This window comes from Rhinolophus sinicus, chromosome 3, assembly GCF_057876585.1.
Source record: "Rhinolophus sinicus isolate RSI-liver-muscle chromosome 3, RSI-T2T, whole genome shotgun sequence".
NCBI classification, from domain to species: Eukaryota; Metazoa; Chordata; class Mammalia; order Chiroptera; family Rhinolophidae; genus Rhinolophus; species Rhinolophus sinicus.
The window spans coordinates 152,728,279-152,754,558 of record NC_142503.1 but is presented as its reverse complement, the minus strand read 5'-3'; the positions used below and the strand labels follow the sequence as shown (position 1 = coordinate 152,754,558).

Genomic DNA, 26,280 nt, shown 5'->3' with positions numbered 1-26,280 from the left:
TGTAAGTTAGGAAAAAATGAAAGTTTCATATAAAATAATGATTATTGATTCTAAGGTCTTACATATCTGTTTTGCTTTGTAATCGAAAACAAAAACTTAATATCTCTCCCTCCGCACCATTATCTTGCTTTGTCAGTGAATCATCATGTTTTGCATTTACTAAAGACTGGCAATCTTAAATAGCTACTTAATCATATCTGATCATCATCATTTTGTAAGGCAATCATATGTATAGATTTTGAGTGATGTAACCATTGTAGGTTTATTGTAGCTTCTTTTCCACTGTATTTTAGCATTTAGTTTATCTTATTAGCCTTAGTTACACACAGGAGGATTGTGATAATTTTATAGACATTATTGCTTTTTATTGCCTTGAAATCTTAAGGGACCTAATAGGTCTTTGTAGGAAAACATTTTAGGCAAAATCACAATATGCTTATTAATTAAATTTAATTCTTTGTTTTTTTCAGTAGTGTTTGAAAGAAAAAACAAACAAACTTATTTCCAGCGAGTATAAACTCTATGTTACTGCAGAATCACTTTTAAACATTCAGAAAATATTTTCAGTTGGAATAGATAAATCATCCATTCTTATGAAGAGATATATTCATAGTATATCATATACATGATCTTTGATCCTGGAGAGTGCAGCTAGATTGGCAGAGTGGTAAAACACCTGCTTCTAAAGTGAAAAATTCTCGTAACTGTTTGGGTTCCCTGAGTACCTACACCAAATACATGAAGAGTTGGTACCATTTGGATGGCTAAGTAAACTCACTGTTTATACTGTTCCTGAGTATATTTCATATTGCTCATAGAGTTATAAACCTCTAGTTGTGTTTCATGAACCATTCCAATCCAATGACTACTGGCTATCAAAAGTGTGCCAGATACTAATGGTTTTCATGTTTATTGTCAACCTTAAAAGTCAACCTTTATTGTCACCCATCGAAAGATGGGTGTTATTTTTCCAATTTTACAGGTGAGGAAACTGAGGCTCAAGGAATATAAGTAAGTTGTCACAGTCACGCAGTCTCTATCTATTAGAGCTGGGATGGGAAATCAGAATTTCCAACTCCAATCCCAGTGTTCTTTCCACCATACGTGCTGCTTTCAAAGAAGTGTTCATTTATTCAAAAACTATGTATCCAACATCTAGTATATGCCAGCCACTGTGCTAAGCCTTAGTGTTACCAGAGATACAAAAGAGAATAAGACAGATGTGTTCCCGGCCTCTTAGAGTCTAGAGTCCTGTAAAGAAGACAGAAAGGAGACTAAACGGTTGCACAAAACAGTGTGAAGAATCAGGTTTACTGAAAGGGACGCACAGGATGCCTATGGGAGCCCAAAGCTCATCTGATATAGGCTAGCAGTTTGGCCAAGACCTCCTGAATACATTTAAACGGAGACTGTAGGATAGAGAAAGTGATGATAGATGAGAGAGAGAGAGAGAGAGAGAGAGAGAGAGAGAGAGAGAGAGAGAGAGAGAGTTGATTCTCATTACTGGTAGATTCTGTATTTGCAAATTTACCTACTCGATAAAATTTATTGTTAACCCTAAAATCAAGACCGGCTTCCACTCTCAGACTTGGGCAAGCACAGAGTGTCCTGACACACATTCCCAGCTGAAGTCTGACTCTCTGCCTTCTTGCTTCAGCTCTCACACTGTAAACAAGTGTCCGTTTCACAATCTTTTTAGTGCCACATTTTTCTAATTTTTGTTCTTTTTGTTGGTGATCTTGCTGTTTATAATGCTTGCCTCCAAGCATAGTGCTTGAGTTCTGGCTAGTGTTTCTACGTGCAAGTAGGCTGTTCTGTGCCTTATGGAGAAAAATACATGTTTGATAATCATCGTTCAGTGCTGTTGGCTAAGATGGCAATGTTAATGAATCAACAGTATATATCAAACAAGGTGTCTTTAAATAGAAACACAAGAAAACAAGATTATACACTGATCAGCTGACAAAAAATGTTATTATCCTGTTTCCCTGAAAATAAGACCTAACCGAAAAATAAGCCTTAGCATGATTTTTCAGGATGACATCCCCTGAACATAAGTCCTAATGCGTCTTTTAGAGCAAAAATTAATATAAGACTTGGGGGAAACGTGGTAGCACAGACTCACAGGAACCCGATACTTCCGTTGGAGGCAGTGATCCAGTATTCACTAATTCAGTGATCCCGGTGACTTTATAGAACATAACTAACACAAATAACAAGAATTGCCAATAGCTAGATAAATATCTGACAACACCAAGGGCTCGTGAGAATATGGAGCAACTGGAACTCTCATATATTGCTAATAGGAAGGTAAAATGGCAAAACAGCCACCCTGGGAAACCATTTGACATTTCTTATAGTTAAACTTCTATATCCCATATGATCTAGAAGTCTCATTCCTAGATATTTCCCCAAGTAAAATAGCAACTTATGTTCATATACAGAAACCTGTACATGAATTTTCATAGTAGCTTTATCTTTGATTACTAAGAGAAGACAACAACTTAAATGTCCTTCAATTAGGGAATGAATGAACTGTGAAATGGACTATTATTCAACAATAGAAAGTCATCGACGTGGTCAACAACATGGGATATGTCTGAAATGCATTATGCTACATGGAAGAAACCAGTCAAAAGGCTACATAATATATTATTCCATTTAGATGATATATTTTAATGGTAAAACTATAGGGATAGAAAAAAGATCTGTGCTTGCCAAGGTTTGGGAAAGGGCAATAAGTTGGCGATAGAGGAATTTGGGAAGAGAGAAATGGAACTGTTCCACATTTTTATTGATTTGGTTATGCAATTAAATACCTTTGTCAAAATGTGAAGAGCTGTACACTAAAATCTACTATATGCAAATTATATTTTAATAAGAGATGAAGAAACTGAGATCTAAAGAATGAATCAATATACAATTCTTCCAGTTTACCACGGTAACGTCAGAAAATACCCTTAAAACGGAAAGTACTCCATGTGTTTTGCTATATTTCTATTTAATAAAACACTGTTAGTATAAAATAAATACTATTAGTAATTTATGTTACACTATGAATTGAGCAGTGGATACTATGAACACATAAAACATGTTTTCTCTTGTTTTCTAATGCTTAAATTTAAATGGTCCTTACTGGTTTATAGGAAACAGTTTCTTGCTAGTTTTTTGACAAATGGTGAAATCTGCAAACTATACTGTAATTGTAAATGTGCATTATTCATAAGAGGACAAAACTTTTGTTGATTTGAATTACCCAGTTAAATGGCATGTTAACGTTAGGATAAGAGACAAAACAAGGTAACAGAAAAACTAAAATATCACTTATCTTGCTGTATGTGGTTATTTAACGATAGGCAGCTGTCAGATATGGTTGGTTGATCCACTCATGTCGTTGGAGGCAGAAAAACCTACCTCATGACTTCTTGAGTACCTAGTAACCATTCTAACATTTCCTTTTTTTATTCTTGCATGCTTATAATGGCTTTGCCATATTACCTCTGTCACATTTCAAGGCACAAAGATGTTGTGAATGAAACCACCATTACATTCTAGTTTATGACACTTTCACTGTACAATATTTACCTAGCTTTGGAACAATAGGAAAGTTGGGTTATCAGGGACTATTATTATACTTAAGCCTTTGTAACAAATTCAATAATACATAGCAAAAGTTTCTCAATAATGTGTAGTTTGCTTACACAAACAATTCACTCATTCTCACTTGTATTGTGTCATTTAAAAAATTACTTTATTGATGATACTTGACTTAAGATGTGTTGTCAAAACATCTCAAGGCTATGTACGTACTATGGTTTTATGTAAATAACAAGGCCATGCATGACTGTGATCAATAAACCTAGACAACGATTTTTTAAAGGTGCATTGAAAATTAAGTGGCTGTGCTCAAGATTATTATACTATCAAAGCCATTTGTTGGATGATTAAAACAAGTGAAAGAAATGCTGTATTATATGACATGTTGCAAAAATTATTTATGAAAAGAGTAGCAGTGATACGATTTGGAAAATTAAAAACAGTAAATATATCTATCTTGTGCTTCTTCTGTTAAATATCGTGAACTCTGAAATTATCATTTTTATATTTTTAGCAGATTTGTTATTTTGTTTGGTGTCTTTTAGAAATGCAGCATTGGCTTTGTAGTTCTTAGTTTCCTTGCAGTCCTGTCATTCCATTACCAATATTTAAAGTTGTTTATTCCAAAATAGGAAAGAATTCCCCTCAAGAGTTAATTTAATGTGTAGCAAGTGTTTCTTAAATGTACAGATGGCAACATTGTATTCAAACAGGATAATTACAATTGTGTACAGTATGTTTCTTCATTAGTAAGTAATTAAATAATTTACTAAATTGTGCAATAATTCATAATGACACATGCTAACCCTTCTCAATTACAGGAGCTAGTGATAAAAGAATTTCTTGCACACATGCCTAAAATTTATTAGAGTGGTTATTTTTGATTCCTGAAGAAGTCTGCCATTTTCAAAATACTGAGTAGTGCTCAATTTAAAGAAAAACTAATAAAATTTTTAGAGTATTAGCATCATGGTTAAGAGTGCACACCCTAGAATCGGTTTACATAAGTTCTTATGGTTTCACCACTTAATAGCCTTGTGTTCTTGGGTAAGTTACTTAATTTCTCTGTGCCCCAGTTTCCTCGTCTGTAAAAAAGAGAGTTTTAGGTGAATTAACTGTTAAGAAGACCATTAAAAGAAGTGCCTGCCGTAAAGTAAGTCCCCAGGAATTGTTAACCAATAGGATAGATAAAAGCAGCAACAGAAGTAATGATGTATAATTATTGGAAAACCATTTTGATTTTGGAAAATTATCTTTGGGGATCCAGGGCTTAATTGGATACTCAAAATCTCATGTGAATTTTGGAGTCTCTGAATGGAATGCCTAATTTAATCTACCTCCATCTTACAAAATGTAGGAATTGTTTTTAACTCAAGAGAAGAGTATTGTTTGTTTGTTTTTAAATGTGAATCTAGAATATTTAGAAGAATTTAACATTTTTTATTAAAACAGAAAAAGAACATACCCATGTCTATTCTTGTGTCAGTACTCACAGCATCCTTCCCCAGTACAGGCCTGGACATAAATAACACGTGTGCTTCTGAGAGCTGAGAATAGCTAAATCCTGTCCTATAACCTGGAGCTTCGATGTGAGCATCAGAACCACTATTGACATGTGACACAACTGCCTGAAATGTCAATAGTTATAAAATAAGTATTTCATAATGCAGAATAATTGATTACTTTGCTTGACTGAACAGAAACATATTTTCTCTGTGAAAGCGAAATAATGGCAGCATTTGCTCCTGGAATGCTCCTTGCTGCGAGATTCAGATTTCCCACGTTACTCTGCAGTCCTTAATCATGCATGACAAAAATAGGGAAAACCATCTGTAACTGCTTATCTTTTCTCCATTATTTGAAAATATATTTTTAAGAGAGTTTTTAAAAAATAAGATACGGCCTATATACGAAGCATCTATATTAATGGAACTGTCTCAGATAATTTTCAGAACTGAAATGGATAAGATACAAAATCAAATAACATTCAATTTATCTTGTTCATCCTAAAATGCTCTGCTTAGCTTTTGCTCTGATGAAATAACACCCATTTCCAGTTTTATTCTTCCTCAGTGTGCTGTGATGTGGAACTCTTTTGCTCTATGTATTTTATTAAGTGTAATTTAACTTTATGACTATCAAACCAACTATTAATCCTTACAATAAGATTATGAAATAGGCAAGCTGCAAAGAGATTTCTTTTCTAAAGTACAATTCCCTTCTTCTGCCCTCAATTATTTTTCAAAACTCATTCTCTAAATTCGTATAGTTTGCCAAGCTCTGTACTAGGCACTTGGAGGGAAAGCAGAAGAAATAGCTACAACCCATATTTTGAGCTTTCTCCCCTTCTTGTCTGTATGTACTTTATGTCACTATAAACCTTCACTACTCGTTGTTCCTTGCATAAGAAATGCATTTTCTTTGTCTGTATGTTTACCTGTGTTCTGCCCTCCTTCTAAGATGCCTGTTAGTCCTTTTTCTATCCACTAAGATTCGATTTGTCCTTCAGGGTCTAGTTCAAATGGTACCTCCTCCATGAAGTTCTTCATCTTATAAAGTTGAAGATTAACCTTGCACCAAGTAACCTCTCTCTTACTCTTAGCTTACATAGCACCTTATTTCTGGAACACTTACAGTGTGTGTCAGGCATTCTGCCTTACATTATAAACACTACATTCATTGTCCTACCAGATTGCAAGCTCTTTGGGGGGTGGGGGTGTCTGACATCTTAATGTATTTCCTTCTCTCTCCATGTCCTAGCACAGTATAATGTACAGAAGATGTGTATCAAGGTTCATTGGATGGGAACTTGCACTCTCACAGGAAAGAAGATATTAAAAAGCTTGTACTCTTATAAGGAAATTAGACATAAAAAAGTGAGACCGTGAGATCCATTAGGCCATGGGGTAATTTAATTTTTACTCATCTTTGGATTCCCAATACTTAGCAGGTACTTAATAAATGCTTGTTTTATATACGCACATTTCAAAATTGCAGAAAGCTGAGCAAAAGTGCATGCTGATAGTCATTTCAACACATCTTCACTGAGGTCAATAATTTATGCAGACACAGGCTCTGTGTGTACAACAATGTAGGGGCTGGTGGTGAGGTGGTGATGGTATTTCCACTTGTAAGCCCCATTAAGATTCACTCTGTCGTAACAGCAATATACGATGTCAGCGGGGTAGTGGATTGGGGGAGGGGTATCACTTTGTGAGGGGTGTAAATATCTATTAATATTATCATGTTTTGTACACCTGAAACTAATTTTTTTTAAAAGAATCTCTCCATCCCTTCTTTAAATTGCTTAATTTATTCCTCCCAGTGACCCTACAAGGCTCCACTACCCCTATTTCTCATGTGAGGAAACAAAGGTTTGCTCAAGGTCACTCAGTGAGTGGGATGAAGGTTGGTTTTGAGCCCAGCTTTGTCCAATGCTTGACATCATCCTGCTATTCCATGAAGTTCAATGAAACAAAGAAGGCTCCTTAGAGAAGCAAGTGGACATGGTGCAGCAGGGAGAAAGGGATGGAGGTGTTCCTGAGAAGTGGATGGGACATGACCCTGAGAGTAGTTATGGGATGTGTGAGTTGCAGGAGCCCTTTGAAGCCTGTTCCCATTCTTTCATTCCACAGGCAAGGGGCCTGGTGTCCTGACAGGTGAAGTGACTTGCCCAAGGGGACATAGTAGCAAGTGTGAAACTTGAACCCAGAGCTCTAGGTTCTGAATTCACTTCTGGTTCTCATAATCCTTTAACTAAAAAATCACTTCCTGGATGGCCTGTTGCACTAGCAGCTGGAAGAGTAGGGTGAGGACACCTCATGGGAACACAAAGGACATAAGTCCCTCTAGTCTCTGACATGCACCTCCTTCCTTGCTCCCTTGGCAGGTGTGTGTGTGTGTGTGTGTGTGTGTGTGTGTGTAGTGAGTAGTGAGGCACCTGTACCCACCTTTTCTGTGGAGGTTGCTCAGCTCTGTATGCCTGTGAACTTTACCCTTTCCCTCACTGTGATGGTTACAAAACATCTGCCAGTTCTTGAATTTCCTAATAGATGTATGAGATATGTGGTTCCAGGAATCTCAGAATTCCTTCACCATTGTCTCAGTTCAGCCAAATCTTTCACCTCCAAAGTCCCATTCCACTAAAAGCCACACTAATGATTTGCAGCTATATATCAACTGGGAGGGGCAAAGTGCTGGGCAAACGTCTTTTCGATGGGCAACAAGACACTGCCTTCCTTTAAGAATGTTCAGACTGACTCCGGGAACTGACTTCTCTATAGGGTTTTCAGAGCCAAGGTCAGCTGATTAGTGAGCCTCTCAAGATCAGGGCTAGTGTCTTGCTCTTGTTTGATTCTCCAGTACAGTGCCAGGCACATAATAGGAATTCGGTAAATGTGGTTGATAATGTGTAGTATGTGTGCGTGAAATGGAAAATGTCGCTCACCACCAAAATACAGTGTGTTTCACCATAGTTCATGGACTATGTATATGCATACCTGCATGTACCTTTAAATCTCCATCTTTTAGGTTGGTGCAAAAGTAATTGTGGTTTTTGCAACTTTTAACCTTTTAAATGCAATTACTTCTGCACCAGCCGAATATATTTGGTTTAAAATCATGAATAAAACAGGTAAGCTATGTGAATGTGTTCATTCCCTTCCCCTAACACTCATAAATACCTGTGGTGTCCGGGTCTCAACAGTATTATTCAACTCATAGATGTTCCTTTATGAGACTGTCTCCTTCCGGACTCAAAATTAAGCAAGTCTGTTATATATTGTAGGTAAGTTTGTGCTTTCTCTGTAACTTCCCAAAGTAGTCTTGCTTAGAACGCTCTGGGTCTGACCCTGTTTGGTCTGTCCGAGACCTGATCCCCTGGTTCTATGTTGGCCAGAATGGCCCCAGTCCTACAGATCACAGTGCAGTGGTGGCTAAGGATGTAGCTGAATCAAGCTGCCTACGACCACATTAACCTTTCGCTGATCCCTTTCTTGTTCAGCTAGAAAGAAGTTAATTGAATTAGCAAGCTGACACACACTGGAGAGAGAGAATCAGGGCCTGGGTGAGACAGAACCACAGAGCCAAATGCTTTCTCTCACGTGCATTAGCAAACTTTGAAATCATCTTTGTACTAGGAGCCACTTGCCAACTCAGGATAAATTTGCTAACCCGTTGGTTTGCCATCCTTCCCAGTAGTACTATAGGTGTCATTCAGGGTGGCATATACCATGAGATCAGACCTCTCATAAAGTCAAGTATCTTTTTTTTACTTCACCTCTGAAAGTGGGAAGATTGGCACCGATCTGCTGGTTATACTCCAGTCTAGATCCCTGATGAAATACAGCAGGCTATTTTCATAGGCATTTGGAACAACCTGGCATCAGAAGTGTCTTGCCACTTCCTTGCTGGAGTCCCTCCACTCCAGGTCCAATGTGAAACCAGTACATAGGGACACCATGTGGGTCTGTGACTGTCTCTAAAGGACTCTGAGTTGCATTACATGTGTTTATACCTAAGTATGCAGTATGCTTTCTTTTTCTGAAATTAGACAACAGAAACATTTCAGTTGAGAATTAATGTATAACATTATAACATAATCCCATTCATGGTAAAGAATTCCCACCCTGTTTAATTATTTCCATGTAAGCAATAATCTTTTATTTTTTTTAGAATACTTGGTAAAAAAACTTTCTAATGGGAAGAGTATATTGCTTAACACTGTTTTCTCCCATAGTAGGTATTCCATAGCATTTGTTTAATATAATCCAAATAATTTATTCCTGCATTTTAATGTATAGTTGGTTAAAGTTTGCACTGAAATGTGCAACATTTATGGCTCCAATTTGGTAGTATCGAAGGGACATATGTATTTGTTCATTCTTGACTGATTTATTTGGTTGAGAAGTTAACATTCTGTAGAAAATTTGTATTTCAAGAGGATTTTTTTTTCACTTTCAAAGTTTCAGGAGAGCTTTGTGTTAATGTAAAGAGCAATAATATACCCTGGATTAAAAGCTGAAGACATTTAATAGTCATGTTTACAAATAGCATCTGTCCACACAGGAAGGTTAAGACTTCATATCTGCAATTCTGTTGCTCATTAGTTGTAAGATGAGAATGAAATATATTTCTAAACGGCAAGGTCAGTATTGCATTATCCGGAAAATGTCTTTGTTGAATAAACGTGTAAATATTTCAAATAAGTATTATGAGATTAGCTATCTATTGGGGACATATCTATGGGATGAATGATTTGACCACTTGTAATTGCAGGCGCACATGTCATGTTACATGTTCCCGATTACTGATTTCGTTTTAAATGGTCTGGAAATAAATACCGATGACTAGGAATGTAAGACTATTTACCCTGGAGTCTGACAGGCAGACTAGAGCTAAAGGATTTGGTCATTTTCAAAGCATTCTTTTCTAAAGAGGGATACTGTTATAAATAACATTGTGAATTTTCAGAGTGTGTATCTGGATTCATTTGCAATCAGTATGGAAGTCTCTGATGTTTTCCCATCCTTTAACAGTAGGAAGGAAAGAAAATTATCCCTGGGATCTACCTACAGGGTAGCTGGGCTTTACCCTTCCGTGTTAAAATCGTTAGCACGAGGGACATCAAGAACCAAACACGAGCATGTATGACATGTCAGCGTAACTGAGGGGCGTTGCCTCGCTGTGAGATACGGTTGCATCATGGGAACGTGGTGTGATTTAATTTCATAATTGTAAACATCGTAGTGGGTATGGTTGATTCATTTGAAACTCTTGTCCACTTCGCTATGGCTGGACAGCTCAGTTAACATGGGTAGGTCTTGGCTTCACACTTTTATGATTTCTTTTCTTATTTTTGTGGTTTTATTTGGGAAAAAAATTCTAAAGGAAAAACTGTTGACTTTAGCTGAACTCAACCTTTTATAAAGCTTTGGCTTAATTTCAGTACGATGAAATTTTTTGACCTTCTAAATCAAAGGGCTGTAAATTTTGCCTTGAAAGGGGGTGGGGGGCAACGTATAATCCTGGTTTTCTACAGTGCTGATTGTCTAAGTGTGTTTTAAATTATGGCCCAACGCAGGGGCAAGGAAAACTCAGTTATGTGGAAAGAATGCCAGGACTCTCCTTGTTTAATCACCATGAATGCAACAACTAATATACTAATATACAACTAATATAATATTTTATATTATACAACAACTAATATAATATTTTAAGTTGTAAGGGGAAACAGACCATCATAAAAGAAAGAATTGACGGAATAGTATGTATGCAAACTTGGCTTCTGATAATTTTTTTCTTATGCTCAATAATACAGACAAGCCTGCAGAAATTTTAAATAACGCAGACTCTGGCAATGTAGCACCTGAAATTCACTGTAAAGATTCAAAGTTTGGAGGGAATTGAATCTTGGTTGCAAGTTAAAATTCACAAAGTTGACCTTTAGAGGTCGTTTTTCGTCCCACCCAACCCTTCCCCCCCCCCCCCCCCCCCCCCCCGTCCAAACTACCACAACGTCTCATTTTTAGGATGTGAAAACTAGAGCCTTTTCCACTTGTAGATGGGTTCTCGGGAGATAATGCTGTATGTCGAGGAGCCTGGCAATTCAGTGGCACACATCGGCTGGCGGCTGTTCATTTAGGTGTTTCACATGGAGTTTCCTGCTCTTCCAAAGTGGAGAAGCAGGTGTAAACCAGGACATTAGTTGTTGGTGTGATGAGGATTACCAACGCCTGGGTGGGCGGATTTCCCCTTGCCCAGGCCGAGTCCTAAGGAAACTTAGGAGGCACTTATCTAATCCCCCGGGTGGTCCCGACGGCTGCGTTCTCCCCGGATCTGGAGGGGACTTACATTCCCAGTAGACCTGAGGTGCTCTGGAGAATGGGTAAGGACGCTGACTGTGGCCCCTCAGACCAAACACCTCTTTTCCGCCAACAAGTCGGAGCATTTAAGACCCCTGGGGGCTCTGGGAAGAGAGCGGGAGAGTGGGGTTGGGTTTTGTGCCGCTTGCCCCTCGGGCTGGGGGAGAAAGTGGTCAGATGCGAGTTCCGCGGGGCGCTGAGTACAGAGAGCGCCTGGCGGCCACAGGTGCTCGGGAAGGGGAGAAGGCCAGGGGCCAGGCGCGGGCTGGGGGCGCGGAGGGCAGCGCCTGCCGGGGTGCGCCCGCCGAGCCGCCACCGCTCACCTGCCCGCGGGGGCGGGGCGGGGCGGGCGGGGCGCTGGGGTGCGCCTGCCTCCCGCCTCCCGCCTCCCGCCCGGGGAGGAAGCGGAGGGGCGCGGTGTAAACAGAGCGGCGGCCGTGATGTCAGCCGGTCACATGGAGCCTCTTATGGCTCGGGATGGCTCTCGGCGGGCGGGCAGCTGCTGCAGCTGCTGCTGTGGCTCGGGCGGCGGCGGCGCGGCGGCGGCAGAGGGGGCTCCGGGGTCGGACCATCCGCTCTCCCTGCGCTCTCTGCACCGCGGCTTAAATGATGTATTTTGTGATCGCAGCGATGAAAGGTGAGCCCGGGCGCCCCGCGGGGGCCGGGTGGGCTGCTGCTCCGGGGGGCGGGGAGGCAGGCGCGCAGGGGGAGGGGTGGGCGCGCCTGCCCAAGCGCACGTACTGCCCGCGGCTGGCGGCCGGAGCCCCGCCAGGGCCTTCTGGGCCAGCGCAGCGGCGCCACCTGAGCCCGGCCGCGGGATCTGCCAGCCTCCTGTTGGGGGCAAAGGCGCACCGGCTGGAGCTCCCTCTTCCGCCCCCTCTGGCTCCTGTCAGTCGCCGGGGTCTGCCTGGCACCCGGCGGGGCTTCCGGAAGAAACTTTGTCGGGAGTCGCTGCGCTTCTGGAAGGGAGGGGAGGGTTTGGGGGAGTTTGGAGGAAGCCAGGGGCGCCTGCGGCGGGTCCCCAGGGCCCACACCCCGAACAGCTCCGGCCTACAAAGGGAAGGCGCTGCGGCCCGGTTGGGCCGTGCGTGCGTGGGGACACGATGTCATCCCTGGAGACTGGTCAGCGCCCAGGCCTTGCGCCCTCCCGCCCTGGCGGCCCAGCGGCCCTGAGCGGCCGCCCGCCAGAGTAGTGCGGCCAGTCCGCACCGCTTCCCGCCGCGGCCACTTCCGAAAGTGCCCGGGCCTGAGCTAGACGGGCTTCTTCAGCGTGCCAAGACTCCCTCGGCGGCCACCCGCAGCCGCAGCGCACCCCCACTTGATACTTAAGGTTGTGGATTTGCAGGGAGCGGTAGAGGTTAGACGGCATTGAGGGTCGACCGGCGCGGATTAGTCGCGGTCAAGACTTCCTTCCCGGCCTTCTGCTCTGACCAGGGTTCCTTAGCCAGGCTGGTGGCAGGATGGCACGGGGCACTGGATGAAGAGAGGAGTAGCTCGAGGTCCTCCCAAGTGAGGAGGAAAGTAACCAGGACAAGTCAGGAAAGTTTTTAATGGGAAAGCCAAAGTTTGGAGGTGTGCAGGAAGTCGCCAGTGGGGCCAGGAGAAACCGAGACCCGCTCTTAGGACTGTTGCAAACAGCCCCAGAGAAATTCAGCGCGCAGCACGCTGCCCCTCGTGCGCCAGCAGGTTTCTCGGGTTAGATAATCTGCCCCAGCAACCCGGCCGCTGGGAGTGGGGATTTAGAGCCCCATCTGTTTGCGGCGGACAGGGCTCCCCTAATGGGCAGCGTTTTTGCAGACCCAGGCCGTCCTGCGGGTTCTGCCATCCGTGCGGGCGCCGCTCGTTAAACGTTTGCTAGGTTGAGGTTTTGTTGCAATCCAGGAGGAAGGACACCCATTGAGTATCTGCGCTGGGTTTACTTTCGGATCACCGAGCTTTGCCTTTCTTCACTAGAGATTGGGTGGCATCTTTTATTAATTATTAACAGGCCGAAACGTACTGGACGCTAAGATGAGCTGCTTAAGATGAAATCTTTCTTACGACGTACCCACAGCAAATTTTCTATCTTTTTTCCTGGTGACTTGCGGGAAATGAGATTTAATCATTTTTAGAATATGCAACTGATAAAGGAGAGGAAACCTCTCTGTGATTCACGGTCTTAAGTACTTAAAGTAATTTTTGAAAGAAAAATGTTAAGATTGTCTTACCAACGTATGTAAAAGAAATCTATGTTCATCCCCTCCCCCTTAAAAAAACTGTTACGCTGTTTCCTGAGTTTCATTAATTCTGTAAGAGTTTAGTAGTTAGGACATTTTCTTCCATTTTTTTCCCTTTAAGTTATAAAATAGGTTTGCTATTTGGGAGGTGCCAATGCCAGTCCTTATCCATTTTATTTAGTATAATTTGTGTTGTTGGGGCAAGGGTCAGAAGCTAAGACCCTGTCCTTTAATGAACAATAACTACCAAACAATAAACTATCTTTTAATATTTTAATTTTGACGTTTCCAAGTACATAGGCTTTTTTTTGCATTTGAAGTAGTGCAAAGTGAAGTTCTATACTATCCCTTACTAATATAATCATGAAAATTACACCACCACCATCATCCCCCAAAAGCTCTAGCCCACACATTTGTCTTGGAGTGACCTATGGCTGCCATAAGATAATAGATTGATAGTATTCCGCTTCGAGAAAAGTAGCTCAGAAGTACTGGCAATGCACTTTTTCAATAAGCCAGAGAGAGAGAAATAGAATGCATCTAGATAATTAGAATATTTCGTTCCCAGTATCATAACATCCTGTGTTTTAATGGGATTATCTTGCTTTGGTGCAATTTAAACTAAAGAAAAATAGTTCGTGGGAAAATGAGGAATGCTGTAAATGTTTCCATATCAGATTTAAGGGGCAAAAACTGGCCTGGAATCATATTAAATACTTCCCTACTGCCTCTCAGTTTTAATAGTTAAATTGGTTCCATATGTAAGAGTTTGAATAATTAGGTTTTTTATGCAAAACAGAAACACTCAGTACAATATAGCTTTTTGGTATGTGTATACATGTGGACAGGGGAGGAGCGAACAAGAGACCATAAAAGAGAAACATTCTCTTTGTTGGCTGATTTACTGTTGTTTTTTAAACATCATTAAATCAGGCCTTTTGAACTCACCAAAGAAGAAAATCCTTCCTCTGCGTTAGTTGTCAAATAAGTTTAGGCTTAAAGTGGTTTCATGCTTAGAAGAAATAAATCTTCATTTGAGCAACTCTAGTCTCATCCTTCAGTTTTGCTTTTGTTTAATTAACAATAAAATTCCAATACCATTTGGATTGCTTCTTGGGCAAACAGAGAAAGCCAGCGATAACATTTATAATCAGGGGAGCACTTGTTCCGCTCATAATAAAAGTGCATTGACCAAATGTCAGGCGGTAGCCGATCGCTGAAAGGAAACGCAAGTGCTTCATCAGTTTCAGTAGATTATATACCCCTTTGCTTCTTATGAGTGCTCAGCCTACGTTCATGTAAATAGAGTTTTGAGAGTAAATAGAGTTTTGAGACTTTGAAGGAAATGTCTGTCCCTTAATAGACTCTTCCCCAGCACAATTCATGTGCAAATGAAAGGCACCTTGCCACTTTGAAAATACTGTGTTAGTGATTACTAGTCTTTCCAACTCTAATAAATTTGATTTTATGTTTTGAAGAATTTGACCTTTCTTTTTACCAAATGAGATTAGAATTTTATCCCTGGTTTTATTTTCATCACCGTCAGAGGTATCCCTCGTCAGAGGTATCCCTTTGCTGGGATTTTTGTCTCATTTTTGCGTCCTTTGATGAGTATGATTGGGAAAGGGTGATGGCCCGACCTTGAAAAGAGGAAACCCAAATGGCTGCTCCGCAGAACAGAGTGCTTATCAGGCAAGGAGGGGTCAGTTCTTTTAAAAATAAAGAGGATCTCTGAATCCATTTGTCCATGGGAGGAGTGGGGGAGCTCGGATCCTCTATGAAGTAGAGAATATTTTAAAAGCACCATCTTCATGAGCAGCCTCTTGATTTTTATATGTATATTTCAATCACATCACTTGAAATGCAAAGCAACATCATATTCAAGTAAACCACGTCGCCTTTGATTTAAATTGAGTATCATATAACTTCCTTAATGCTGCCCCGTTCTACAATAATACAATTTCTAAATAGAAGTAGTCCTTTAAATATATATAGAGATATAGAGATATCATATTTAACACGATTTAAATCTCAGGGTTTTTTGTTTGTTTGTTTTGGGTTTTTTTTTTGCTTAGTAGATATGTTAGCAAATACATCAGTAGTTCTCACTGGACTCCTTTTTCTCCTGCCTTTCCCTCCCAGCCAAGTGAATCACAATAAAATAGATGTGAGCAGCAATTAGATAATTGCAAAGCACCTGCAAAAGCATTCAACCACTTTGTAATTTGCTCTGGGCCACCTAAGAAAACAGTATTTACAAATGACCATTTACTGGGAAGAAAAGTTGATGGATGGATAGACGGATAGATAGATGATGGATAGATAGATGATTGGGAGATAGGTAGATAGATAATAGGTGATTGATAGGTAGATCTGCAGAGGGAGAGAGTTGGAGTTCAGTTTTCTTAAAATTAAATTATGGAACAAATCTTCTAAGAAATCTTTGTCCTAGAAATGTTTTCTACATGCATCCTAAATATTCACAATGTTTATTAATAAGAAATCAAGGCTGCCTTAACCTATGTGTTTTTTATTTAATAATTTTAAAAACCATAATTAGATACTCAAGAGTCAGTAGCTACATCATGTTTATGTTTCTCTGCTTAAAAATTATTAATTTGGAGAGATAACACCAGTGACAACACAGATGTGAAATGACATTTGATACTATCTCAGAGACCACATGTGGACCTTTTGAGGAATGATTTACAAGTTCTCTCCCTACCCCGTTGCCCCAGCTCCTCCACCCACATACCTCCCACACCAGCCTTTGAATCATGGACTTAGAGATTCATATAGCTTTTAGGGTCCATCGCAATGTTGTGTGTGACATGATGGAACATGGTTCTGCTATACATTTCAAAGTGCTATGTCCAGAGATAAGAGGTCTAAATAGACAGATAATAGCTTATATCATTAGCCGAAGGGCAAAAATGCAAGAAAGCAGTTGAAACCTTGTATTTCTAGATTTTCTTTCTTAAGTGGCATTTGTTAGCCCTCATGTTATAGGGAGGTAATACGATAACTTTAAAATCTTTGCTCCTGTATAAAAATGTCAAACGTGTTCCCTAGGTTTGCCAGCAGTTTTGTTTTTTGCTTTAGATTTCATTGCCTCTGACGTTTACTAGGCATTTCATAAATAAATAGAAGGATGATGTTAATCTATATTTGCTTTGTGCTTTTTGGTTTACAAACATTCTTACCTCATTTAATCCTCCTTGGAAAGTCATTGATACTGTCATGTTTTGTAGTTGAAGAAACTGAGGCTCACAGAGGTTATGTGCTGGCCAAGCTCTTCCAGCTGATACATGGTGATGACTAGAGTCCTAATTTCTACTATCTTCATGCAGCCTCCCCCGGAGGAAGCTGTGAAAATGTCCTGGATATAACTTTGTCTCTAGTTAGTGGAAATTATAACTCTGGCATTTATAAGGGAAAAAAATAGATTCAATTATGTAATGCTTTGCTGAGCCCAATATCCTTAAATTACTATTTAATAAAATCAATTTGGTACAAATGGGGTTATTCTTATTTGCTTATCATTAGCTCTCTTCATCCATGATTTTCATTAAGTCCATTTGTTATAAAAGGATCTGGGTGAAATAGTAAGCGTTACTTTCCTAAAAAATACAGAACAGCATGAAGTGCAGCTAACCTGTGTAACCTGTCTCCATTATGATAGAATTGAGCCAGAGGTTTATCTATATGTTCCACTTATCTTTAGGCGAAGGAGTATTCTTAAATCTTCTAGTTTTAATATGCCTTTATTTAGTAGAAAGCTCTAGAGTCCTTGGACTTGAGAGAGTGTTGTCCTGGTTGTTTCCATGACAGCTGAGGGGCATGATTGTGGACATACTCTTGAGAAATCTGTTGTCTTTTAGAAAATCACATGAGGGTAAAAGTTTCCAAATAGATAGATCTGCAAAAGCTCATTTCTCACTTGATGGGTGTTTACCTCTCTGGCGACTGGATTGAGGTATGTTTGTCTCGGGGAGAGAAGAAACCTTAAAAATCATTCAGATACATGTCCTATTGGCATTTGCTTTCTCTAAATAGGATTTCTGCCAAATGGTTGTCTGCTTATGTTTGAACGCCTTCTATGATGGGGAACTCACTATTGTTAGAGGTAGCTTATTCCATCTTGAATTAGAAAACTCTTATATCAACCATAAATCTCTCCTTTGTACTTTTAATCTCTTAATTCTGATCTTTCCTTTTGGGGCTATGTAGAACACATTTAATCCACCTTTCAAATGAAAGATTGTCAGTTATTTGAAGACTAAGTATGAAACACGCACACACCCACCACCACCACCACCACCAGCACCACCCACCCTCCCTCTCTGTAACCCTGAATCTTTGCTGTCCTTTTCCACTCCACTTTGTTCAGACTTCACAATCTTGGTCAGTTTCTGCCTCAAACACACTTCAGTTTGTCTAGAACCTCTCGAAATTTTTGTGTCAAAAGTGGAACCTGAGTATCAGTTGTAGTATGATTCACTCAGCACTCAAACCACCGTGTAGTAAAGAGTAAAGATTTTTAAATTTTGTTTAAAAAATGTTAATACAACGTAAGCTAGGCTGTATGTTTAGGCCATCTCAGCCTTTGTGATATTGTAATTTGTGAAAGTGAACCTTTGACCTATTTAGGAATACTTTTAGATGAACTGAAGTTGATTGTTAAATATTCAGGAAAATAAAATACATTGCAAAAATAATTAAAGGAACATTAAAAGCATTTATGAGATGTTTTTCTCCAGTGTCAGATCTGGAATAAGTCTGCCCTCTAGTGGTTACTTATTTACTCGTGGAAAGCTAAAAGCCATAATGGTGCCAATGAATTTCCCATCAGGCTAGCGGAGAGGTCAAAGGTTGAAATTATTTTCTCACTTGCTTTGGGGAATTCTCCTTACATCAGATTCAAAAGTGTAATTCATTGTTTTAAATGGTTATTAGAAATGTAATGGTGGGGGAGATAATGAATTTTAAAAGTTTGCTTGGAAGGAAGGGAATTTTTTTAAAAACTTAAGATAAAGGTGATTAATAAAATTGTTTGGCTCCATATTAAATTTAAAAGTTTAAGTGAAATTTGTTTTATAAGTAAGCAATTATTATGACTCTTATAGCAATTCTTGTTTTTGTTCTGGGTTTTTGTTTTTGTTTCTGAGAGTTTCAACCTCTATTCTATTCCTGTGTCCTCTAATATTTTTAAAAAAGAGATTGTCAGTCATTTTGATCAGAGAAATGAGCACTTTCCCTTTTTAAATCTAAAACTTGTATTTTTCAAAAATGATTAACATTTAGGAAGCAGTAAACTATTACAGACTTTTTGGCAGCAAAACAATTTTAAACATGGATGCAAAACTATTAACCCCTTGGTTTCTGAAGACTTATGGCTAGATCATTTGGTTCATTTAAGTATATACAGTTTACCAAAGAGAGAGTATATTTACAAAGGTTTTTTAGAACATTATATAGTTTATACTTTACAAACACTGCACAAAGTAAAGATAAGCATCCTTTTGTGTAACTTTTAGGATAAATAGATAATACAAGTGCAGATTTTGGTGGTATATCAAGTATCAAACAGTCATAAAACCATTTGATTTGTGTTGGAATCAAAGAAATAAGTATTGATCTTCCTATTGCCTTAAATATCATTTGTCCTGATGCTACACAAAGGAAGGAGATCGCAAATTTAAATGAATTTTGCATTGCTCAAGAAGTCAAGCCTGAGCTGAACTAGAATAACCAGTGAAATAGTAATGACAGGTAATCACCACCCAGGTGATTACCTGTCATTATTAGATGTCATTAAAAGATGACAGTGCTCACTGGTTCCCACTGGAAAGATGAAATTGCGTCTTTACGTGAAAAACAAGGAAGAGGGTGGGGGAGAAGCAAGGAAAACCTGCTGTTTAAACCTTTCCATCATAGAAATAAGGTAGTGGTTCAGAAGTGAAGACTTGTGGTTAAGTTTCAGATCAGTTCTTGAAGCAAACAGTTTTTCAAACTGCGCCACCCAGAAGTGTGATTCTTCCACCACATGAGACATAGTCTCTTTTTCACAGAATGTTATTTTCATTTTTCTGTTGTGGGGTTTTTTTTTTCTTTTATTTGTTTATCTAGGGTCAAATCTTCTGTAGCACACTGGGTATAAATAATTAAATCAATGTGTTTGAGCAAATACCTGTTAGGTGCCTGGTGTGTGCTGCGTAGGTTATTCAGGTCCCACCTGTGTGCTTTTATAATAGAACGGAGACAACTTCCTCCTAATCATGTCTTTTAAGCCATGAATCAGCATTCAAAAAATGCACTGAGAAATTGTCAGCTATGCTTAACCAGAGAAGGCCACTTTAAGACTATTGGGCTTATAGGTTTGCCGTTTCTGTGAGCTACATGCCTTGTAAAACAAAGGAGAGTTTGCAACATGCAATGAAACGTTAACGTAATTGGATAAAGGCAATCCTTATACTGATGTGTGAACATGATTTCCTTCCAAATAAGCCATAGGTTGGCTTTAAAATCCTGCCTAAATCAGTGGTTCTGAAACTTCACAGTACAACCCATAACCGGGAGAGTTACAAAGGCAGGTTCCTGGGTCCCACCCAGACAGAGCCTGATTATTCTGTCTCTTCTGTCCGCTGCTCTTCCTGACCCAGGAAGGTGTGTATTTAAAAAGTATCTCAAGTGGTTCCTATTTGGGTGGTCCTCAGAGCTCCCTCGGGGAAACCCTTGCCTGTCAGAGCCTGTTGGGCACTGCCCTTCAGCGATTCCCAAATATCACTGACCTTCACAGTCACCTGAGAAGCATTTAAGAAATAAATGCCTGTTCTCCATCACCTGCACGAGTCCTCCTTGCTATGGTCTGGGATGAGGCCAAGGAATTTAAATTTGTAAAAGCTCCTCTGGTGACTGAGGGTCAGACAGGTTTGGGAACCACTGCTCTGGTCTAACGCTCTCCTCTTACTAGTGAGGAAACTAAAGCTCAGAAAGGTAAATGATGTTAGAGGAAGCATAGCTTCCCTTTAGTCCACTGAAATCTCCTTCGGAGTGGAAGAGATGCACAACATGAGCAATTTCTGCCATTATTCACAACTTGAGATATTCTACTGGCTATGTTAACCTTGCTATCAACCAGCATGTAGAAGGAAGTAGGCAGACTGCAAATCTGTTACCCCAGATGGCCCTGAGGCTGCTCGGTGCTGGAGGTGCCTATGACACTTTCCAAACACTGTATTCCTTTTCTGCATAAATCATGCCGGAAGCTCTGGCCCTCCAGCCCTCCATGTGCTCCAGGCTGGTTTCTGCCACCATTGCAACCACTGAGTGGGGACAGACTGAGGATTAGGATGCAGGAGTCAAGGCCAACTCCAGTGGAAACAGTGATGTCTTTTCTATGTTGCTATTTTTACCAACAAAGTAAGGGTTTCAGTGCCCTGCGAGTTCATCAAAGCTTCCTACTTACAAGATGACGTTTTACAAGATGGCGTTTCAGCGGGGCCAGGCTGTGAGCACATGGTGTATCTGCCCACGCCCAGCACTGACGGTGAGCAAGTCTGAATGAGGCAGACACAACCTGGTCCGTCTTCGTGCAGCTTAGATTCTAGTCTGGTGAAACAGAACTACTGTGTTTCCCCGAAAATAAGACCTAGCCGGACCGTCAGCTCTAATGCATCTTTTGGAGCAAAAATTAATATAAAACCCAGTATTATATTGTATTTTATTATACTTTATTATATATACTATACTATACTATACTATACTATACTATACTATACTATACTGGGTCTTATAGTAAAATGAGACCGGGTCTTATATTAATTTTTGCTCCAAAAGACGCATTAGAGCTGACGGTCTGGCTAGGTCTTACTTTTGGAGAAACACAGTAGAACTGTTCTGGGTGGTGTAGAGGAGGGGAGCCTAGCCCATTCTACAATGCAACTCCAGACCCCTCTTTCTTTGAAAACTGGTGGTGCGTTTTCCCATTATGTGCCAGAGGTGATGGGGGTGGGGGGGTGGACACAAGGGTAGCAGTTAACTTGTCTTTGCAAATGTACTAAGCAGAAAGTACACTTGCAGAGACACAGCAGTCTTAATCTGTCTTTGCGAGTGTACGTTTTCATGGGAAGAGGGACATAATACCTCAGTAAATACATAAATGAACTAGATAAATACAGATAATGACAATCGCTAGGCCAACATAAAAACAGTATTAACAGTGTAATGACTTAGGAATGCGATGGATGGATATCAGAGAACAGAATCCAAGATTTTTTCCAACCAATGGTGAAAGTTATGCAATAGTCCCAGAAGGGAACTTACGAGGTCATCTGGTTCTCTTAGTTCTCAACCTTGTCTGCACATTAGACTGTCTAGAGAGCTTTTAAAAAATACACAAGTCTAGGCTGTGCTCCTAGAGGCCCCAATTTTATTGGTCTGAGGTGGGGCTCAAGTATTGGTAATTTTTTTAAGCTGCCCAGATGATTCTGGTTGAGAAACCCCTGAAGTCCAACACCCTTACTTTACACATGAGTCATTGGTTCCCAATGCAAGCAAAGTGTGGATGGTGGGAAACCCCCTGTGCAGGATGGGAGAAGATGTGGGTTCTCCTCCTGGGTCTGCTACTCAGTCATTGTCAGGTTACCTCAATGGCTCACTTTCCCCATTTGTAAAAATGTGAGGGTTGGACATGATAGCCATCAAGATCTTTTCCAGCTCCCTCATTCTATGAAAATTTTTCTATTAAAACAAACAAAAAAAATGGTCTGCTTTTTTTGTTGTTGTTCAAGACTTTGAAGAAGCAAAGGAATGCCTTCAAGTTTCCTTATGCCCAGTCTCAACCCCTAATTACTATAGGTGGCTCAATCAACAAATCAGTTCCTTTTGGAGGTAAAAATTTAAGGTAGAAAGAGGTTATTACTTTTTGCCAACTAAATATATTAAAGAACAAGCAAGCATTCATTAATATTCATAACAAATATGCCCAAACTTAGTTCTTGTAAATTACTGTCATACCTTATTTATCAAATTCTAGCCCAAAGCCTTTTCCAATTTTGATGGTTGACTTAAAACCAGGCGGCTGGGGGTAGGGAGTTTGCTTAAAAATGGAAACCCTGGAATAGTCTTACCATTTACAAACTACAGTAATTTTATTCCTTATCAAATATTCCAGGCCAGAAACCCAAGGAAATGGAGTCTTTCTTAATACATCGTTTGCAGTTTATTAGCAAGCAGAAACAGTGTATCTCCTATGTCACCAACTTATAAAAGGAAAATAACAAAACTAAGCTCTATCATGAAAAATATCATTGTACCTCCTCATTTGAAACCCAGTATCTCTAAGAACTTGGGTTTCATTGAAACATTTACTCAGAAAGATAACAGTTCATTATAAACCAGCAGGGTGTGATGTAAGCACCTTAACTTTATTTCCTTTTTGTGTGGAATCTCCCAGTGGGGTTTGATAATATTTGGCTGTTCCAGAAGTGATAAAGGAGTTGGAAAAGTAAATCTAATGGGAGATGGTAAAAGAAATTAGAGCTTTGTCTTTTTCAACAGATTTTTAAAGATGAGCATATTACCTATTTTGCATGTATATATTTAAGAAATTGTGAACACGTTGTATATGCATCCATATGTTTGCCATAAACATAAAATTATGAAAAACCATCTTCCTCTAATTTACATTGCATCTATAATAGCAAGCACCTTCTGAAAAGGATAGTTTAACCAAAAAAAAGAATTTGGCAGAAATCTATTTCAAAAGCAATGCTTTATCACAAGCAAAATCGTGTAGAACAGAAGTGGTTTGTTTCCACCATTGCAGAGAAACAAAGTTGATTAAGATGAGTTAAGATGTCTCCAAGTTTTGGCAGACTTTCCAAGCGCCCTGCTGCTGTTGCATTCAGAATCCCTTTTGAAGCGGCTTGGAAGTTTCTATGTGATTTCAGTGGCTGCGTAGGGGAAATATTGAGTAAACTACTCATTTTGACTAAGATGGCTTATGCTTTTTTAGAATGTTTTCATTTGCTAGAAATATGTTTTGCACTCAGACTTCTCTTGTTGAAGAAGGTTGGTTACCAGCCATCTGATGACGCCTCAGGGTGTTTACAGAAAATGTGGGTGCTGTAGTTATATTTGAGCATAACCCTCTCCCAACAAAGATAGTGTGGTAATCAGCAGGAATGTGAAAACATGTATTTAAGGATTGATGCTTGTAAAAGGTGCCGTAAAGAAACATGGCTGTTCAGATGTAAGAAATGACTGACAGCTCTCCTTGTAGGCATGCTAGTAACAATAAAGTCTAGAAGTTCAACATCAAAGCCATCACAGCTTACTCCACCAGTGACTTGCACATCAAAGAGGGAGCGCAAGACAAAGGAAGTGCACTGAGGTATGTTTCTGCCTCATAGCCAGATCCTCAGGGGGAGCTCACACAGCTCCTTTCATGAATGCAAAGTGATTTTTGCAGATCAGCGTCTTCATTTCATAAATGACCAGGAATATAAAAGCAGGGAAAATGAGTGCTGTAATTGCTCCCCGTCACTTTAAGTTTGGTTAGGAAAGAGTCATCGCAGGGGAGATTGGTCTCTGGTTTCCTTAAGTAGCGAATTCTGTACCCATGTGGACAGCTCTAACTTCGCCTATACAGTACAGGGAATTACTCACAAAAGAAGAGACTACATATTGGATACACTTTAAGTTGATTGTTTTGAATGAAGCTTGAGAACATAAAACTGGACCTAAGTTTGTGGAGTTATGCCGTTTTCTCTCTGCTGTGCTTGCTTGCTTTTGAATTTTTAAAAATTCACCTTGTGGGTGGATTTTTGCTGATTCAGGCGTGCGTTGCTTAACAGGTGTGTGATAATGAAATTTAGACTTGTTAAACCGGCTCTTAATTAATCACGAGATCTGTACCTCAATTCTCTAAATCAAATGGCCTGTACTCCAAAATGCCAAAAGTAGAACAGGAAGAAAGAGTCTGGATTTGACTTCCCTCCCTACCTTCCCTCTTGATATTAAATTGAAAATAAAATTAACCAGGCAATATTAGGGGTGGTTTGAAATAATGTGGGTTTTTCTGGTTTGGTTTTTTTTGGTTGCTTTTTTTTTTTTTTTTTTTGCATGCCTTTGAAATTTAGAGTTCTTTTATAGTTCATCTTCAGTAATTTACTCATTTTTAAATGCTATCGAAAAATAGTAGTGCTCTGTGTAGTCATTAATAAATACAAAGCAGCTTTCTCAAAGCTCTAGGGAGACCTAATAAACACAACTGTGTTACTAATTGATGCTATACTGGCTGACAAAGTATAGTGCATCGGTAAACAGAAGTTAAGAAGCAAGAAGTTAAAGAACTATAGGGGATTATGTAGACATCAAGAGTTGGAAATTATAATAAGGCCTCTTTAGGGGAGCAGTAATTTGCATGTGGCTGAATTAGGATACCCAATTATTTCTGAGGACACTACTACAAACTCATCCGAAATACCCCTGAAGTGAAAGATTTGGGGAGGGTTGGGAGTTAGATGGGATGGGGGCAGGGTAGGGTGGGGTGGGGGTGAGGGACCAAGCATGTCATATTTGCTATAACTCATGATGGTTTTCCCAATAGCTTGTTAGAGTAGCCTTCTTTGTTAGGGAGAAAAATGCTGATGAAGTCAAGAGTACTGCAATTTCTTTGTTCTATACACACAGTTTATGTTGAATTGCCACAATGGAATTTTTTTTAAAGCAGGGAGGGCAGGAGGTTGGAGACAGAAATAAACCTTTTAAATCTTCTTTATGTGAACCCCACAAGGACATAAGCATGGAGCAGATTAGAGAGTGGATTTATACTGTTACTATCCTCTATAGCAGTGGTCCTCAGTGTTGATCCAGGCACTCCCGGGGGTCCCCAAGGCCCTTTCTGGGGTTCCAAGAGATAAAAACTATTTGCATAACAGCACGAAGATTATTTCCCTTTTTAATGCATTGACCATTTGCATTAATAGTGCCAAAGTAATGGTGGGTAAAACGGGTGCCCTTGCAAGAATCAAGGCAGTGACACCAACTTGTACCAGTAGTCATTGTGGTCATTTTCACGGTGGCCTTGCTGTTAGCACATCACCAGGTTCATCTCAGAATGCCCTCGATGAAGCAGTAAAAATTATTAAGTTTATTAAATTTTGACCCTTGAGTACAAGTCTTTTTAATATTCTTTATGACAAAGTGGGAAACAGACATAAAGCACATAAAGCACTTCTGCTCCATATTGAAATAGGATGTTTGTCTCCGGGGAAAAGTACTTGGGTCGTTGTCTCCGAACTAGCTGCTTTTTAAATGGAATGCCATTTTACTTACTAGGTTGCCTAACTGTAGTTATTCAAACTGAGGTATAGTCATACATTTTCTCAAAAGTCAACCAAGTGAGCCCGTCATTTCAAGAAAAGTAGTTGACAGTACGCATTGCCAATAAATTCCAGCTTGCAGGCAAATATTAGAATTTTGGAAAATGTGTATCCAACTCCATGTATTTGACAGCTTCCCAGTATTTCCCTCAGACCCTCTCCAAAAGATCTGATGATATCAGTTGTGATATTAATAAATGGGATTATTTGATAGAA

The 26,280-nt window shown here is 39.8% G+C and overlaps 1 protein-coding gene across 3 annotated transcripts in view; it reads left to right on the top strand.

Annotated features, from left to right (window-relative positions):
* Window positions 1–26,280, top strand: part of RORA (RAR related orphan receptor A) — a 687,564-nt gene that overhangs the window by 583,125 nt on the left and 78,159 nt on the right. Inside the window, exon 1 of one of the 3 annotated variants that reach the window (XM_019748674.3) lies at window positions 11,886–12,096. The exons of the other annotated variants lie outside the window; for them this stretch is intronic. Within the exon in view, the coding sequence (XP_019604233.1) occupies window positions 12,066–12,096 (31 nt within the window). The 5' untranslated portion in view covers window positions 11,886–12,065. Of the gene's footprint in view, window positions 1–11,885; window positions 12,097–26,280 lie in introns of those variants that run through there. 3 annotated transcript variants of the gene reach the window in all.